Genomic DNA, 17,512 nt, shown 5'->3' on the forward strand with positions numbered 1-17,512 from the left:
CCAACGGTTATTTGTCCTGGTCCAAGGGTGGGGCAAGTGAAATTCAGGCAGCTCTAACTTTGCAGAGCTGGGTACACATTGACATCTGAGTCAGAGGGCACAGCAGCAGGATGGACACAGGTCTGGGATAAGAGTAGGGACTAGGGAGTTGCCCAAAGGGACAGATGGCTGCCACACAGAGAAACACCAGTCTCTGAATGACACACACAGGGGAGGTCCCTAGAGGAGAGTCTGGGCTCTTGTCTCACCTCTGCCATCAAGGCTTGCTGTGAGTCGGAGTTGCAGAGTTCCATGTGGGTGCTGGGAACTGAACTCATGTCTTCTGTAAGAGCAGAAGAGGTCCTCACGCCTGAGCTGTATCTCAGGCTCTACTCCTCAGCTCTTTAAAGATGTAAAAACCAAGCAAAGGTGCAGCTCAGTGAGAAGAGTACTTGCCTAGCATGTGCAAAGTCCTGGCTTTGGTGCCTAGCACAACCACTAAATAAAAAGAAAAGTGAAAGCTATAAGCCATCACGAGCTCATTGGCAATATTAAAATAGGTGAGCTTTTACCTGCAAGGCCATAGTGTGTCCACCTTTGTGTTAGAGAAATGGAAGTCAACCCATGTCCTGCAGAACCTCACACCCAACCTTTCCTGCCAGACCAATCCTCACTCTGCCTTTCTTTAGACTCTATGGTTCTTGGGCTGGCAAGATGGCTCATTGGGATAATACACTTGCAGCAGAGCCTGGTGACCCGGCTTAAATCCTGAGATCCATAGGCTGGCATCGAAAAAAAAAGAAAACAAAAAACCCAATCCCCTGGCCCCCACCTGTGGGTGATACATGCTGACCCACATGTAAATAATGGACCAAAAATCAAACAGCAAACAACTAGGGTTCTACTTAGAAAATATATCTGATTAAAACAGCAACAGCAACCAAAATTAAACTAAACCAAACCAATGACAAAGCAAAATACAAAATAAAGAACAACGCTGCAGTGCTGGCCTGTTCGGCCCTGAAGCGTATGTTCACGTGAGCTGTGGCTATTTCCAGCATGTTCTAGAGTTTTTTTTAGGACTCTAACAAGTGTAACTAGCTGCTCACAAAGGCTGTCTCTCTCTTTCCACTGCTATTTGTCATGGTCACCCCCCAAATTAGCTTTTTTTTTCTAGAAAAGGAGAAAATGGAAAAAAAGACAATGGAAAATATTAAATGAGAGTCCATTAAATTTCCATGTTAGCTAAATCACTGTAAGATTACTAATGGATTTTTCTGATAAGACAGAATGCATTTAAAATAGTAACTTGTTTTGGTTTGCATTTCCCTGATGACTAAGGACGTTGAGCATTTCTTTAAGTGTTTCTCTGCCATTCGACGTAAGCTTAAAAGTTAAGGTTTGGGATGTTGTTCCCTGTGCCCCAGTTCCTGCCCAACAACTCTGCCTGCTTTCTCTGAGGCCTGCTGGCACCAGAAATACCAGGTAAGTCCCTCCCACCCACAAGCCTCTTCTTGCCAACTACCTGAAAGCACCTACCAATGGCAGTAAACTGTACCCGATACCCTGTGCCCCATTTTTTGCCCCACAACTCTGCCTGTTTTTCTGCGGGCAGGCCTGCCAGACCCAGGGGCACCAGGTAAGCCCCTCCTCCCTCCAAGCCTGCCAACTCCCCTGAAAGCACCCTCAACAGTGGTAAACTGCACCCCACACCCTGTGCCCCATTTTTTGCCCCATAGCTCTGCCTGCTTTCCCTGAGGTCTGCTGGCATCAGGGGCAACCAGGTATGACCCTTCCTAAAGCCCATACCTACCAAATTTCCCTCAAACACAACCATCAATCTTGAACTATAACCCTCCATTTTCCAGCCCACAACTCAGCCTGCTTTCCCTAGAGGTCTGCTGGCACCAGAGACCCCAGGCCATGCTGGTACCCCAGAGGCAAGGGTAGCATGGAAAATCCTACAGACCACACAGGCCACACAAGCCACAAAAACTTCAGGGGACCTACTAGTCCTGAAGACTAGCTAATCACCAGAACTCCAGGCTACTCAGGACAGTACAAAGAGAGGAAACAGAAACCCCAAGAAAAAAGCATAATAAAAACAAAACAAAACAAAAAAACAACAGCAACAACAACAACAACAACAAATACAAAAAGGGTAACTCAGAAGTCAACATCTAAATCTATAATAATTGCAAAACCCAGATGGCTAAAGGTAAGCATAAAAACACACTCAACAACAGCCATGAAAATATGGCATCACCAGAACCCAGATATCCTACTACAGGAAGTCCTGGATAATCCAAAACAAATGAAACACAAGCAAATGACCTCAAACACAATGTTATGATGATGATAGGGGCCTTAAAAGAGGAAATGAATAAATCCCTTAAAGAAATCCAGGAAAAATAGAAACAAAAGGGTGAAAGAAATGAATAAAACTGTTCAAGAACTGAAAATGGAAATAGAAGCAATAAATACACACATACACACAAACTGAGAGAATCTTGGAGATGGAAAATCTAGGTAAGCAAACAGGTACTACAGATGCAAACATTACCAATAGACTTCAAGAGATGGAAGAGAGAATCTCAGGCATAGATGATACTATAGAAGAAATTGATACATCAGTTAAAGAAAATCTAAAAACACAAACATCCTGGAAATCTGGGACACGATGTAAATACCCAACCTAAAAATAAAAGGAATAGAAGAGGGAGGAGAGTCTCAGCTCAAAGGCCCAGAAAATATTTTTAGCAAAACCATAGAAAAAAATTTCCCTAACCTAAAGAAAGTGATGCCTATAACCATACAAGAAGCTTATAGAACACCAAATAGAGTGGAACAGAAAAGAAGATCCTCCCATCACATAACAATCAAAACACTAAATGTACAGAACAAAGAAAGAATGTTAAAAGCCATAAGGAAGAAATGCCAAGTAACATATATAAAGACAGACTTACTAGAATTACACATGAATTCTTAATAGAGACTCTAAAAGCCAGAAGGGCCTGGACAGATGTCATGTAAACTCTAAGAGACCACAGCTGTCAGCCCAGACTACCATACGCAGCAAAACTTTCAATCATCATAATTGGAAAAACAAGATATTTCATGACAAAGCAAATTTAAACAATATCTATACACATATCCATCCCCACAGAAGACACTAGAAGAGAAACTCCAACCCAAGGAGTTTAACCACACCCAAGAAAACAGGAAATAAATAACTTTGCTACAGCAAAACCAAAATAACACACACACACACACATACACTACCACCAACAACATCAAAATAACAAGAATAACAATCAGTGGTCATTAAAATCTCTCAACATCAAGTGAACTCAATTCCTCTATTGAAAAAACACAGGCTAACAGAATGGATGCATAAATAGTATTTATCATTATGCTGTATACGAGAAACACATCTCAGCAACAAAGATAGACATTTCCTCAGAGAAAGGGGCTGGAAAAAGGTTTTCCAAGCAAATGTACTCAAGAAGCAAGCTCAAGTAGCCATTATAATATCTAACAACAGAATTTCAACAAAAATTAATCAAAAGAGAGGGAGGAGGGCATTTCATACTCATCAAAGGAAAAATCCACTAAGAAGACAATTCTGAATATCTATGCCCTAATGCAAGGGCAATCATGTTTGTAAAAAAGACATTATAGAGCTTAAATCATACATTGCACCCCACACATTAATAGTGGGAGACTTCAACACCCCACTCTCATCAATGAACAGAACTAAACAGAGAAACAATGAAACTAACCGAGGTTACAAAACAAAACGACCTAACAGATATCTACAGAACAATTCACCCGAGCATGAAAGAATATACCTTCTACTCAGCAACACACAGAACCTTCTCCAAAACCGACCGCATAGTCACCCAGAAGCAAGCTTCAACAGATACAAGGAAATTGAAATAATTCCTTGTCTCTTGTCAGATCACCATGTATTAAGGCTGAACTTCAACAACAAAAAAACAGAAAGCATACAAACTCATGCAAACTGAACAAATCCCTACTCAGTGACTACTGAGTCAAGGAAAAAATAAAGAAATTAAAAACTTTCTGGAATTCAATGAAGATGAATGCAAAACATACCCAAACTTATGGGACACAATGAAAGCAGTACTAAAAGAAAGTTCATAGCACTAAGTGCTGGTCTAACTGGATGTCTGTATGTAGAAGAATGGAAACAGATCCCTCCCTATCACCTTGAACAAAACTCAAGTCCAAGTGGATCAAAGACCTCAACAAAAATGGGATAAACCAAATCTAATAGAAGAGGAATGTAGGAGAATAGTCTTAAACTCAATGGCACAGGAGACAACTTCCTGAACAGAACACCAACAGCTTAGTTGCTTAGATCAACAATTAATAAATGGCACCTTGTGAAACTGAAAAAGTTTCTGTAAGGCAAAGGACACTGTCAAAAGGACAAAACAGCAACCTACAGAACGGGAAAAGTTCTTCATCAACTTCATATTGGGCAGAGGGCTAACATCCAAAATATATAAAAAACTCAAGAAACTAGACACCAACAAACCAAATAATCAAACTTAAAATGGGGTATAGATCTAAACAGAGAAATCAGTATTGGCCAAGAAGCACTTAAAGAAAATTTCAGTGTCCTCAGTCATCAGAGAAATGCAAATCAAAATGACTCTGAGATTCCATCTTACACCTGTCAGAATGGCTAAGATAAAAAATTCAAGTGACAGCTCATGCTGGCAAGGATGTGGAGCAAGGGGAACTCCTCCTTTGCTTGTGGGAGTGCAAACTTGTACAACTACTTTGGAGATAAAAAAAATTGGTTGTTTTTCAGAACATTAGGAATAGTTCTACTCCAAGATCCAGCTATTCCACTCCTGGGCATATAACCAAAAAATACTCTACCATACCACAAGGACAAGGACACATACTCAGTCATGTTCATAGCAGTTTTATTCATAATAGCCAGAAACTGGAAACAACGTAGATATCTCTCAACTGAGGAATGGATAAAGAAAATATGATACATTTACACACTGAAGTATTACTCAGCTAGTAAAAAGATGACATCATGAAATTTGTAGGTGAATGGATGAAACTAAAAAAATATCATCCTGAGTGAGGTAACCCAGATCCAGAAATACAAACATGGAATGTACTCACTTATAAGTAGATTTTAGCCATGAAGTACAGGATAACCAGGCTACAGTCCACAGACCCAAAGAAGCTAAGTAACAGGGAGGGCTCAAGGAGGGACACTGAATCTCACTGAGGAGGGGAGATAGAATAGAGATCAAGGGTGGGGGTTGTGGATGGATGGAGGGAGCTGGGAGGGGAAGGGATGAGGAAGGGATTAGGAAAGACCAAACTGGGGGAGGATGGAGAGAGAGAGAGGGAGAGAGAGAGAGAGAGAGAGAGAGAGAGAGAGAGAGAGAGAGAGAATGGACAGAGAAGTGGAATTGGTCTGTGTGGAGGGGTAATCATCTCTGGGCCACGCTACAAACCTAAGACAATGGAAACTCCCAGGAATCTATGGGGGTGACCCTGGCTAAGACTCAGAAATGGGGGATATGGAGCCTGAAACAGCCATCTCCTGTAACAAGGCTTCTAGTGGAGGACTGGGACCCCAACCAGACACAAAACATTACACTCACAATTCCTCCTCCCAACAAGAGATGCAGGGGTAAAGGTGGAGCAGATATTGAGGAAATGGCTAACCAATGACTGGCCCAACTTGAGTCCCATGGCATGAGAGCCCACCCCTGACACTATTAATGATATTCTTCTCTATTTTCAGGTAGGTGCCTACCATAGCTGCCATCTGAGAAGCTTCACCTAGCAACTGGCAGGACACAAATGCAGAGACCCACAGCCAAACATTAGGCAGAGCTTGGGGAATTTTATGGAAGAGGGAACAAGTATTGATGGAGCCGGAGAGGTCAAGGACGCCACAAGAAAACCTACAGAATCAACTATCTTGGGCTCACAGACACTGAACTACCAACCAAAGAGCATACACAGCAGAGTCCTAGGCCCTCGGCACATATCTAACACTGGTGCAGCTCCGTCTTCATGTGGGACTCCTAACAGCAGGAGCAGCTGCTGTATGTGACTCTGTAGCCTGTCTTTGGATTCCTGGCCCCTAACTAGTCTGCCTTGCCTATAAACAATAGGCAATAATGCAACTTCATATGCCAAGGTGGGTTGAAATCCATGGGAGGCCTCCCTTTTTCTGAGGAGAAACGATGGTCAGGAGGTGAGGTAAGAGGGAAGAACTGGGAGGAGAGGAAGGGGGAGACTGTTAATGGGATGTAAAGTAAATCAATTAATCAAAAAAGCTAAGATTCTGGAGTAGGAGGTAACAAGAAGAATCTTTTAAAAAGTGAAGCAGGAAAGTTTGAAAATGTAGTTGTGACTAACTCTAGCACTACACTCTGTGATGGCTACTTTTGTGTCAACTTGACACAAGCTAAAGTTATATGAAATGAGGGAAACTTAACTGAGAAAATGCCTCCTTAAGATCCAGCTGTAGAGCATTTTCTTAATTAGTGATTGATGGGGGAGTGTCCAGCCCATGGTGGGTGATGCCATCCCTGGCTGGTGGTCCTGGGCTCTATAAGAAAGCAGACAAGACTCCCGGAGTCTTGGCTCTGATCTACTATGGCAGTTCTACAATCCTGAAGCATTCTTTGTCCTTTTGACACAGCTCACCTGCTGAACCTTGCCTGTGGATCCTGAATATTGATGCCCTGAGTCTCAGAATTCTGGGTGTCTCCATTGCAAATGAATATTTTGTTAGGAAATGACCTTCCTTGAAGGAAGACCTACAGGACTGTGATAGCGCTTTTGGCATAATACTCTGTTGTTAGCTGTGCTGACCATGCAAAGGCAAACATAAAGTACCTGGTGTTGAGAAGAATTCAAACAGAACAGAGGCAAGGACTTCCTGTAGCCTTAAAGCTAGAATTGTCCTCTCAGCCCAGAGTAGCAGGAATAGGTGAGTAATGCTTCCTTCATGCCTCTACCTGTGTAGTGAAAGTGTTTACAGTTGGCTGGTTTCTCTTCTTCCCTGTGCAGGAGTAATATTTGTATAGCCCTGAAATATATTCAAGTTGCAAGCATACATTTGGAGTGTGCATGCCTAGACATTTTCTTTTCCTGAAAAAAAAAAACAACTTACAACCCTGAGAAGGTGTCAAACTTGTCAGTACTTAGACGTGAACTTAAGTGAGATCCAGGTTTTTTTTATTTTTTTATTTTTTATTTTTTTATTGCTGTGATCTATCATGTTTATCTAAAAGTCAGTGGTCAGCTACCAACGAAGCAGCCATGGTTCTTTCAGACAACTGCAGTGTCCTGGAAACTCCTGGCTTCTTACCCACCTTGTGTTTCATGTGAATGTTGAGTGCTGCTCTTTGCATTCAGCTCATCAGTAGAAATGTGCTGAAAACAAACAAACAAACAAACAAACAAACAAACAAAAAACCCAGCCAACATCTGACTAAGCAATCTGCGGCCACCGGGCCTTGAGAAGCCCTGCTGGAAGCTCCTCTGGTTGACTTTGCCTGTTTTCACTCCAATTTTCTTTTCGTTACTCTTTTGAAGGCACATAGCATCTTACATACAATGATCAACATCGACTCAAAAAGAAGCCCTTCCAGCCAGGAGTGGTGGTGCACGCCTGTGATACCATCACTCGGCAAGGCAGAGGCAGGAGGATCTCTGCGAGTTCGAGGCCAGCCTGGTTTACAACACGAGTCCAGGTTACACAGAGAAACCCTGTCTTGAACAACAACAGCAGAGGAACCCTTCCCTGCAATAGCTGCTGCTTTGAATTATTTCCATGTATGGAGTATGTGGCATCCATCGGCAGCAGCGCTGTGGCTCTAGTGTCAGATAACATAGGACAGATCCTTCCAGAAATTCAAGTGAAGCCTGTGATGATAAAACTCAGCTCGAGTCTAGGTTTTGGTGGGTTGAGTCAGACTGGGCCCTTTAGAAGGTAAGAAACCCCTGTTAGGAAGGAAAACTAGCCTAGTGAAGAGACTCTAAGTCAGGCAGCTGTGGGCTCAGATTCCTGCTTGACAGTTCTTCAATCTAAGCTTTCCTCCTATCCAGAGCAACGGAACTTGCAGACATCACCAGAGTCATGGGAGTCACACCCGCAGCAACGCTTGTCTCCCGCTGTCGACCTAGCAGTCCTCAGGAGTTGCTTCTCAGACTGCCCAAACACAAGGGAAGCTGGATTCAACCAGTTCTTCAGCCAAGAAACATCTATAGCTTCTTGGTTCTGACACCACCACCTCCAATATTGCATGCTGAATGTAGATCGAGAGTGAAAAGGACAGTCTACCCGCTTTTGGCTCTGACACTAGTTTCCTGGGAACTGAGGTGAAATCAAGGGCTCGCAGTGACGATCCTTCTTAGTCATGTCAAGGATCCCTCTTGGTGTGCGAAGCTTTCTCTGCCCCTGACAGCTTTCTTAGGACTTGGAACCTAAACTGGGAAATCTCTTCAAACAATGACAGCTGGTGGCCCTACTAACATTTCCCTACATATGATAAGACCCTTATGAAGAACAGGGAAGGGTTGGGTTTAACCTCTTAGAACACTGCACACTAAGAAATTAGGTGAACTTGAGGCCCAGGTTCCACCTAGGAGATATGATGGCTGAACTCTGATTTCAGTCACGACTGTCTTTATTCTGGATAAGAGGGTCCCTGCTCTGTTCCCCAAATGCCTACCTGCTATTTCCTTTTGGTATCTCATGAGCACCTGTAAGGGGGGCTGACAAGGCAGTTGCTTAGAATACCTGCACTCACTCTCCCTTTTGTTGACACTGCAATTCTAACTTGCTAAGCAGGTTGAAAACAGGGTTTTCAAGTCCTAACATACTGTCCTGACTGGCCACAGCCTACAGGTAAGCCTGCTGTGTATACTGGAGTGTGTCTAAGGAGTCCTCAAACTATACTGGAAAAAGAACTCTAAAGTCTGTGAGAATGACCCCTTTATTGTTTTGCCTAAGTTGGACAAGCGTAGTTTAAAAAAAAAATACAAAAACCACAGAAGTATATAGTTCCGGATCAACAAACAGCTGGATGTTGGTTGTTCTGGGCATCATTTGTGAGTGCTCTGGGTTTTCTCCAGAGTAAACTTCGAAGTTACAAAATTGATAACTTAGTGTAGAAATCCACCTGCCATTTTGAAGGGCATGCTTCCCTTCCCTTTCGTTTGATTCTCTTTATAAGATCTGGACTTTAAGATCCAATATGGTTCAGGCCTACTACCATCAAGCAGACCCCAGGAACGAATGAGGCGATGCGTTCATAAAACAGCATCGTCATTCTCTCTTCACGCTGCTCTGCTTCTTCCTTTGCATGCTTTCTGCTTTCCTTTCTATGAATTCTTTATTGTCAATCCAGTCCCCTGTCTATCATCTCCCTTTCCTTTCCTTGTTTCATTCTGTAATGGAGGCAAATGGAGAGCTGGGTGAACATGAGTACCACCTATAGGACTGGATTCGTTAATGAGTGAATTATGTCATTGTCATCAATGATTGTCCAGGAAAGTAACTTCTGCTCAAGAGCACTGTTGTTTTCATACCACAAAAGTGGAGAGTGAGTATCTGAATTAAAAAAAAAAAAAGTCTTCAGTCTTTCCTGAGACTGATACTCACTCCAACCAAGGACTATGCATGGAGATAACCTAAGATCCCTGCACAGATGTAGCCCATGGCAGTTCAGTATCCAAGTGGGTTCCATTGTAATAGGAACAGGGACTGTCTCTGACATGAACTGATTGGCCTGCTCTTTAATTACCTCCCCCTGAGGGGGAAGCAGCATTACCAGGCCACAGAAGAAGACAATGCAGCTCTCCTGATGAGACCTAATTGACTTGGATCAGAAGGAAGGAAAAAAAGACTTCCCCTATCAGTAGACTTGGGGAGGGCCATGCATGCAGAGGGTGGAGGAAGGGAGGGATTGGGACAGGAGGAGGGAGAGAACCACAGGGGGGATACAAAGTGAATAAAGTGTAATTAATAAAGAATTTTAACAAAGTCTTCAATTTTCTTTTCTGGCAAAAGTCCTAAGTAAGTACAAATTGAAGCACCCTATCAAGTCTATGGAGGCCAGGTTCCAGGCCTTCCTGATCTTGTAGTTCAGACAGATTTCCAAGTGCCAATATAAAACAACCCTAATTTTACTTAGGAAATAAAAAAATATATATATCTGTGTGTTCGCTTGAGTGAGTTTATATGCATCCCATGTGTGCATGAATGTGCAGAGGCCAGAAGAAGATATTAGATTCCCAATGCTGTTCATTGTAGGCAGAAGTCATAGCAAGACTGAAAGTGAAAATTGCCTGGTTGGTCACTGATGCTGGAGAGACTAGACTTCCTAACTGCTTCACCTTCAGCCCAAACTGACCCGGGATAGGCACAGTGGCCTCCTCTGAGTGAGATAATGATAAAGGTATAGCGTATTTATTTAATGTTGATGCTCATTTATCAGTGATGAATGCTAGTACTGAAACATGAAAAGACATATTTTTAAACAAATGATTTGTGATATATTTAAAGAAAACCAAAGAGCTAAATACTCTAAAATGGTCTTACTACAGGCATCTACAGGAATGCTGAAGACGTCAAATACAATGCATCTCCTTTGGCCAAATCTTGAAAGGCTTTTTTTTTTTTTTTTTTTAAAGAAATTAAGTTGGTGGGAAGGAGGGATCATACTGAACACACTCTCACTTCAGGAGTGTCTCACCTGTTGAAAGTCACAGTCAAGGTCAGGAAAGTACCAGCTATAGCACTGTGGTGGACTCTCAACCACTAGAACAAGAAGAGTCCAGCAAAGCCTCTTTTTCTTCTACTGTGAAAGAGTCATGCACATAAATATTTACAAACAGAATGAAGAAATTCCCTGGCACATCAGTATCTCTCAATCCAGACACTGCTACTGTATCCCCACATAGTGGTCCAAAAGGCCACTGTTGAGTGACTCTCATTGCCTTATCTCTCTTCTTTCCAACATATTTAATTACTTATACGCTGTCCTTTGCAGCAGTAACTTACTCAATACCAGAGGGGGAAAAGGTATAAGCCACATGGCCTCTTAACTGCTGAGCTATCTGTCTGATCCTAAAGTCTTTATTCAAGACATTCAGATATAAAACTGATGGGATACCTGAAAAAGTGAATTTCACATAATGAAAGATCTTTTATAAATGACTGTCATCGTGACAAATTTTAAGAATTAAGTACCATCAAGTGACATGCAAAACAGCAGCCCTGGCAGGGCGGCACAGGACATACTTCCTGAGCTGTGTTGAGAGGCAAAACCCCAAGAATGATCATCTGAGATGTATTTGAAACAAGCCTCGCAGAGCAACACTTGGAAAGAAAAGATAAATGTTCAAATAAACATACACGAGAAGATGACAGAAGAGAAAAACTACATAAAAATGAGCTGATGCGTGGGAAGCCATGTGAAATAAAAGAAACCACATGAAAACTAGCAACTATAAAAATAAATATTTTTATGACTCAAAAAAACTGCTCTAACAATAGAAGTTACACATGATACATCTTTAAACTAAATGCCGAGACACTTCAAAATGCAATATCATAAAATACTAGCATGTAGAAATTTCTCCAGACTCTTCTCATCTCATATAATTTTGTGATTAAAGGAATACATTTTGATAAAATACAGTAAACTTTAAAAGAGTTGGCTGACATTTTTTCTTAGGGTTTTTGTCCATACATAATTTTTCTCAAAAGATTCTGAATCTAAAATCCTTTTGCTGTGAGTTTCATGGATAAGTTCAGAACCAGGGTTTCAGTACTTTGTTAATTATACTTAGATCCTAGCACCTCTCAACCCCCAGAGGCAGCCCTTGCTTCAAAACACATCCTCTGCAAAGAATGCCAAACTCAGGCAAGTCCATGGCATGGGAAGTGGAACCTGACCTCAAGCATTATGTATGAACCTGTTTCTTTCCCGTTTAGAGAGTAAGAATGAGGGTGGGATAGAGCATTTTCTATTGGAAACATTGTTAAAGAGCTGGTAGAAGGACTCCATAAACATTGGCCAAATCTCAAGAAATTATACAAGTACAAAAATGTACTTATTTTTAGCAGGATCTCAGTTCTCATGAGTCTCTCAGTAGGTGCTCCTACATACTATGTCCAAGTGGAAAGTGTCATTAACAAAATGAACAGAAGCCCTCAAGAAATTGTAAAGGTCCTCTTCAAATCATTATGGAAGACTATCAGTTGTATAGTGTAGGATAACTGAAATTTAGCTACAGAGAGGCTTGGAGACCAGAGTGTGTTGGATGATTGTCTCAGCCATAGCGCTTAAGTAGAATACCTCTTTGTGCCTACAGAACTTTAAGCGGTATAAATTAGTTGAAAGGAGAATACTACTTATCCATGCTTGATTTCATACTTTCTTCTTTTTCTTTAAAAAGTCTATATAATTGATTTATTAACATTAAATATTATTGAAACACACTGCAGACACTGTCAGTAAGAAAATATTCTCCCACAGTGATTGTCCCTTCCGCTGCCCTTTTGAGACACGCTCTTCCAAGGAGAATGCCTCGCATGGTCTCTGATATCTGCCGTCCATCTTCACCAAAGCACTTCACATGGCCATTACAGAAGCCTTGCCAACTCAGTGTTTCCTTCCTAGGAAGGCAGCAATAATGTATTGTTGGGGTACACCAAACACATGGCTCTGGAGTCTCAGACACCTACAACTTAATGGTCCCTTCATGTCCGGGAAAGTTTGCTTCCTGTGGGAAGAGCAGAAATGAACCATGAGTAACTTCTCATTTGCTATAGAGTATACAACAAATCAGGGCCTCACCTGTCTTTGGTTTTATGACAGCTCTATTATTTCAAAACACCTTTTTTGTGTTTTAAATTTTGAAAAAAATCTGTAGGTATATTTAGGTGAGATTTATCTGGCTTCTATTAAAACAAACAAAAAAACAAACAAACAAACTCATTCTACAAGCCTTTTCCTGAAATTTTGAAATTTCTCTTTCCTCCAATAGCTCATGGGGTAGACAGTTGACAAAGCCAGTGCTAACTGCCCTAGGGATGGACAACAAGATTAAAAACAAGGTAAGCTGTCCAATGGAACACTTGAGGCAAACACATTCTATCATTTAAAAATATACTATTATCTCCAATAGGTCTAGGTGCTGACCAAGAATCAGGGAAGGATGGCCTTATTGCCTTTTGGTCACTTATTTAAACTCTGTTCCCAGAGACAAGCAGGGAGCTCCCAGTGTAGACCAAGAAGGATACAGAGTACCTGTTTTCCAAATACGACGCAGTTTAGGGCTTCCACGGGTACCCTTTCCTTACAGAGGAGAAATGTGAAGGTGGTTGTGAATAACTGGATTTTTTTTTTACCCCAAAGTCAAGCAATGCTTACCTTTAACTACCCCAAACAATGTGTTATCACTTTTCTGCTAATAATAAAACCAGCAATTTATATGTTTTATTTTTAAAAAGTCAGACAAACTTACATTTCAGCAAGTAACCCTTTGAGAAATTGATGGATAAAATGATGATTGAAAACCAGAAAATGGAAGGTCACATCTCATGATTTATACTCAGGGAAACACTACTAAAATTGTCCATGTGTAATTGTCCATCTAGTCACATGCCCCTAGGAGGTGGTGAGAAAATTCTATGAACCACATGCAATTATGCTGTTTTCAGTTTTGACTAGTAAGCATTTTTTTATTTGACTGTGAGTAAAACATTTATAAATTTGCACTTTAATTCTGAATAGGATATTTTATTATATTTGTAAGTGTCTACTAAGTGGACAAAACAGTCTTTCATGTAAATCAGTGCTTCTCAGCCTTCCTAATGCTGCAAGCCTTTAATATAGTTCTTCATGTTGTGGTGACCTCCAACCATAAAATGATTTTTGTTGCTACTTTACAATGGTAATTTTGCTACTGTTATGAATCGTGTTGTAAATGTCTGTGTTTTCTGGTGGTCTTAGGCCACCCCTGTGAAAGGGTCATCGACCCCCAAAGGAGTCATGAAACACAGGTTGAGAACCTCTGATGTAAATTAAATTTATATTCTTTAACTTATAAATCCCACCCTTGGTCTCCTCAAATATTCTGTAATTTTCATAAAACCCCATTTCAACACAATGACTAGAAGAAAACCTGAGCTTAAACTTTTTGATTCTGCACCTTTAGGTGTCCTAGGAATCGCCTCAGAACCACAGGAGCACACTCTGCTGTGAGCTTCGGTGCTAGCCACCTGGACTTGCTCCTTCCAGAGGACAGGGAGTCTGGAGGAAGTGAAGGAAACCCTGATCTGAAACAAATACCAACTCAGTGAGCTGAAGAATGCTCAGGAATGTCACTCCATCTTCCCCATGTCCCAGACACCTCTGCGGGGCTTGCATAGCACAGGCTGCTTCGTGGGTAAAGTGGGGAAGTTTATGAGGTAAATTTCATGTGTTGATTGCCCGAACTGCCCAGAATTCCTGAGAAAGCACGGGTTCCTAGCTTCTGGGTTTTATTTCAGCTTACCTGTATGTCATTTCATTACCTCACCGTTATTTAAACTCCGAGCTTTTCCTAAGGCAAATGATGTTTTCTTCCACATCATTCCAGTAGGCAATTCTTTCTCCCCTTGTGTTTCACTCTCAGAGCAAATATGTACAGATTTTTTGACAACAAGTAAGCTGAGCACCCTCTCTCTGTCTCCTTTTCTTTTATAGACAAAGCAAGCCAGCCCTAACGTGTGCATGCGAGATAGGCCCTTTGCTAGTTGCCACCCCCCTTTGTACTCCTCCTCCACTGCCCTCCTGCATGGCACAGTGCCCACGGCCACACTATGGCACACCTTTGCCATCATTCACATATCTCAGACTCAAAGGCAATTCTGTGAAAATACAAATTGATGTAGGTTTTTTTTTTTTTCTTCTTTCTGTCGTTCTCCTTATTGTTATTACCTGTATACATTCCTTGGAGATTTGTACTAATGTAATTTGCAAATCCTCAGTGAATTATAAGAATGAACTTAAATCTTCAGCCTTCTGCATTTAAGAAAAATTAATTTACCTCTCCTTGCTGTTTTTAGATCTGGATAAAAGTCCACTCAGCAGCACTTGGGGATTTTTGTTGTTCTTAAACACAGATTGACTGAGTATGAGCATCTAAGTGTCTGTCCCCTGAGATTCCACATTCTAGTGTGGTGTTTTCAGTTAAGATTTATGTCAATGCCAGAAAATGTCATAATTAAAAAAAATTTTTCATAGGCACTTGCTCTCAAAGGCAGGATGAAGAAAAGGTGCTGAAATGTTTAAATGCCGTGTTCTCAAAGATACTCCTATGAAGGTATCTTTCCTACTCCCAAAGACATTCATAACAAACTAGAAGGAGGGAGGGTGGGCAGCCTTAGCTCTTTAGTACAGGCTGAGGACAGAGGAGTCCTGGGTCAGGGGCTTACACTCCGTATTATCACCGGTATCAAAAGAAAAGCATAGCACTTTATACAGTCTAGACTAATGCCATGGGTTGCGAAAATGGAAGCTTTCAAAAGAGTTCAAACACTGATATTTTCTTATTAAAGGAACATCAAGTTCTCAACACTTCAAAGCCTGCAAGGGGGGGTGAGGGGGGATGTCTGGAGTCTTCCCTTCTGCTGGAAGTGAGACACCATGACTTAACCTAGATCAGAGGATGCCCCGAGGACATCAGAAAGGCCCATCAGGAGTCTGTCCAGGTGCATAACCTAAAAGCAGAGGCTGCTTTCAAAACAGGAAATGACAGGCGAGTGGAACCTCGGGCAGGAAGCACTCTGTACTTCAGATTTCTACCATTTTAACTACAATACAAGCTAAGGGGACAGCGTTGACTTCACGACCTTTCCAGGCACTCAAATTCAACACAAGGAGGGCCCCTGGGTAACCTTGATACTGTAGGGAGCTGTGGTCTAACCGTGAGCTGTGGTTGGTCAGCACTCAGTTCAGCCAGCACAAATAAACACATAGCCCACCCTCCAGCTTCCTGGCACTAACCTGGCTCAGGTGTCAATCAGGCAGGTCCTTGCAACTTCTGACTGGGGGCTTCTTTGGCCTTCTTGCAGGTGAACAGCCACTTTATGATACGGGCGTTCCTTTCTACCACAGAGGTGGTGCTGGGCACCTGCTCCATGAGCTCCTCTTCTTGCAAGCCGTCCTCGCTGCACCTGGAGAAGCTACTATCGGAAGCAGCCATGCTCACGCTGCGCACTTTGAGCGTCACACAGTCGGACCCAGCGGAGAAGTTCTCCCTCCCGAGGGCCTCCACCACATCGGGGTCCAGGCCGCAGTACTTGAAGAAGGTGTCAGACTCAGCCCTGGCTATCGAGCAGCGGGAGCTGAGATCGGACTGAGAGCGCTGCAACCCTTTGCGACGCGACACCCGCAGCTCCACTCCCGAGTGCGCGGCAGGAGCCCGGGGAGCCACCTCCGAGGGCACGGCTGGGGGCTCCGTGGCCACTACGGGGGCAGCCGGTGGTAACACAGGGGCCGGTCCAGCGGCTGCTGGCTGGCCGGACTTAGTCCAGGCGGCCTCTGTTTCCTTCGGCTTGTCCTCGCTCGCCGCCCCGGGCCTCTCATGGGCCGCCAGCACTTTGTCCTTGCCAGACCCCTGGAAAAACTTCTTCACCAGCCCCGCTCTGGAGCCGTCTGCGCCTGGCCCTCGGACGAACTCGCACTTCTGCCGGTAGATCACCAGTGAATCCGGTCTCAGAGGCTTTCTAGCGATAGCCCTGCGGGCTACAGGAGCCGGGGCAAGAGCCGAAGGGACCGGGGTGCGGTGCTGTCCCCCTGGGGCCTCGGGGGCCCTGCCCTCGGAAGCAGGACCCCGGCTGGATCCCAGCGCGCTGCGAACGTACTTGGCGCGGTCCGCCGCCAGTCTCTCCACCGCGCTCTTGCTCGGACGCTGCGCGGCGTGAGTGTCCTCAGCTGCCTTGGGGTCCCCGAGAGGTGGCCGCATTCTGGCAAGCGAGTCCAGCGTCGGCAGGGCACGCATTCTTGCGGGACCCGAACCCACCAAAGTGGCGTCCAGTAGAGACCTCTCCTGCTCCGGCGCCGCTCCGTCGGTGTCAGTTCCGAAGTCCGCACGGGGTGGGGAAACACGCCCCAGGGCCCCTCCGCCCAGATCCGGAGTTGGGGCGAGCCAGCTCGGAAAGGTGAATCACTCCGGCGCCGGCTAGCTCCTCCCATCCAGGGCTTGCTACCTCCCACACCTGTTGTCCCCGCCCCCTCACCTTTTAGTTTCCCGGGCCTTGTAAACCCCCCCCCCCCCATATACACAAACCATTTATGTTCTTTTCCTTCTTAAAGCGATCTCATCAGACTTGGAAAATTTTCGTTTCATTTCTATATTTTCTATGTACTATTTGGAGGGAATGGGGTACGAAAGAAAAGGAAACATTTACCATGTCAAGGTTAGCCTGGGCTGACACAACCCAAGAGCCACCTGA

The 17,512-nt window shown here is 43.4% G+C and overlaps 1 protein-coding gene across 1 annotated transcript; it reads right to left on the reverse strand.

The window, feature by feature from the left end:
* Positions 1-11,512: 11,512 nt before the first annotated feature.
* Fam110c (family with sequence similarity 110 member C) lies at positions 11,513-17,186 on the reverse strand. Its single transcript, XM_055624760.1, has 2 exons — positions 16,062-17,186; positions 11,513-12,792 (listed from the first exon to the last, which is right to left on the reverse strand). Exon 1 carries the CDS (start codon positions 17,056-17,058, stop codon positions 16,078-16,080), a length of 981 nt encoding a protein of 326 aa, XP_055480735.1. The 5' UTR covers positions 17,059-17,186; the 3' UTR covers positions 11,513-12,792; positions 16,062-16,077.
* Between the last annotated feature and the right edge of the window lie 326 nt (positions 17,187-17,512).

This window comes from Psammomys obesus, unplaced genomic scaffold (genome assembly GCF_907164565.1).
Source record: "Psammomys obesus unplaced genomic scaffold, mPsaObe1.curated_primary_1811, whole genome shotgun sequence".
In the NCBI taxonomy this organism is placed as follows: Eukaryota; Metazoa; Chordata; class Mammalia; order Rodentia; family Muridae; genus Psammomys; species Psammomys obesus.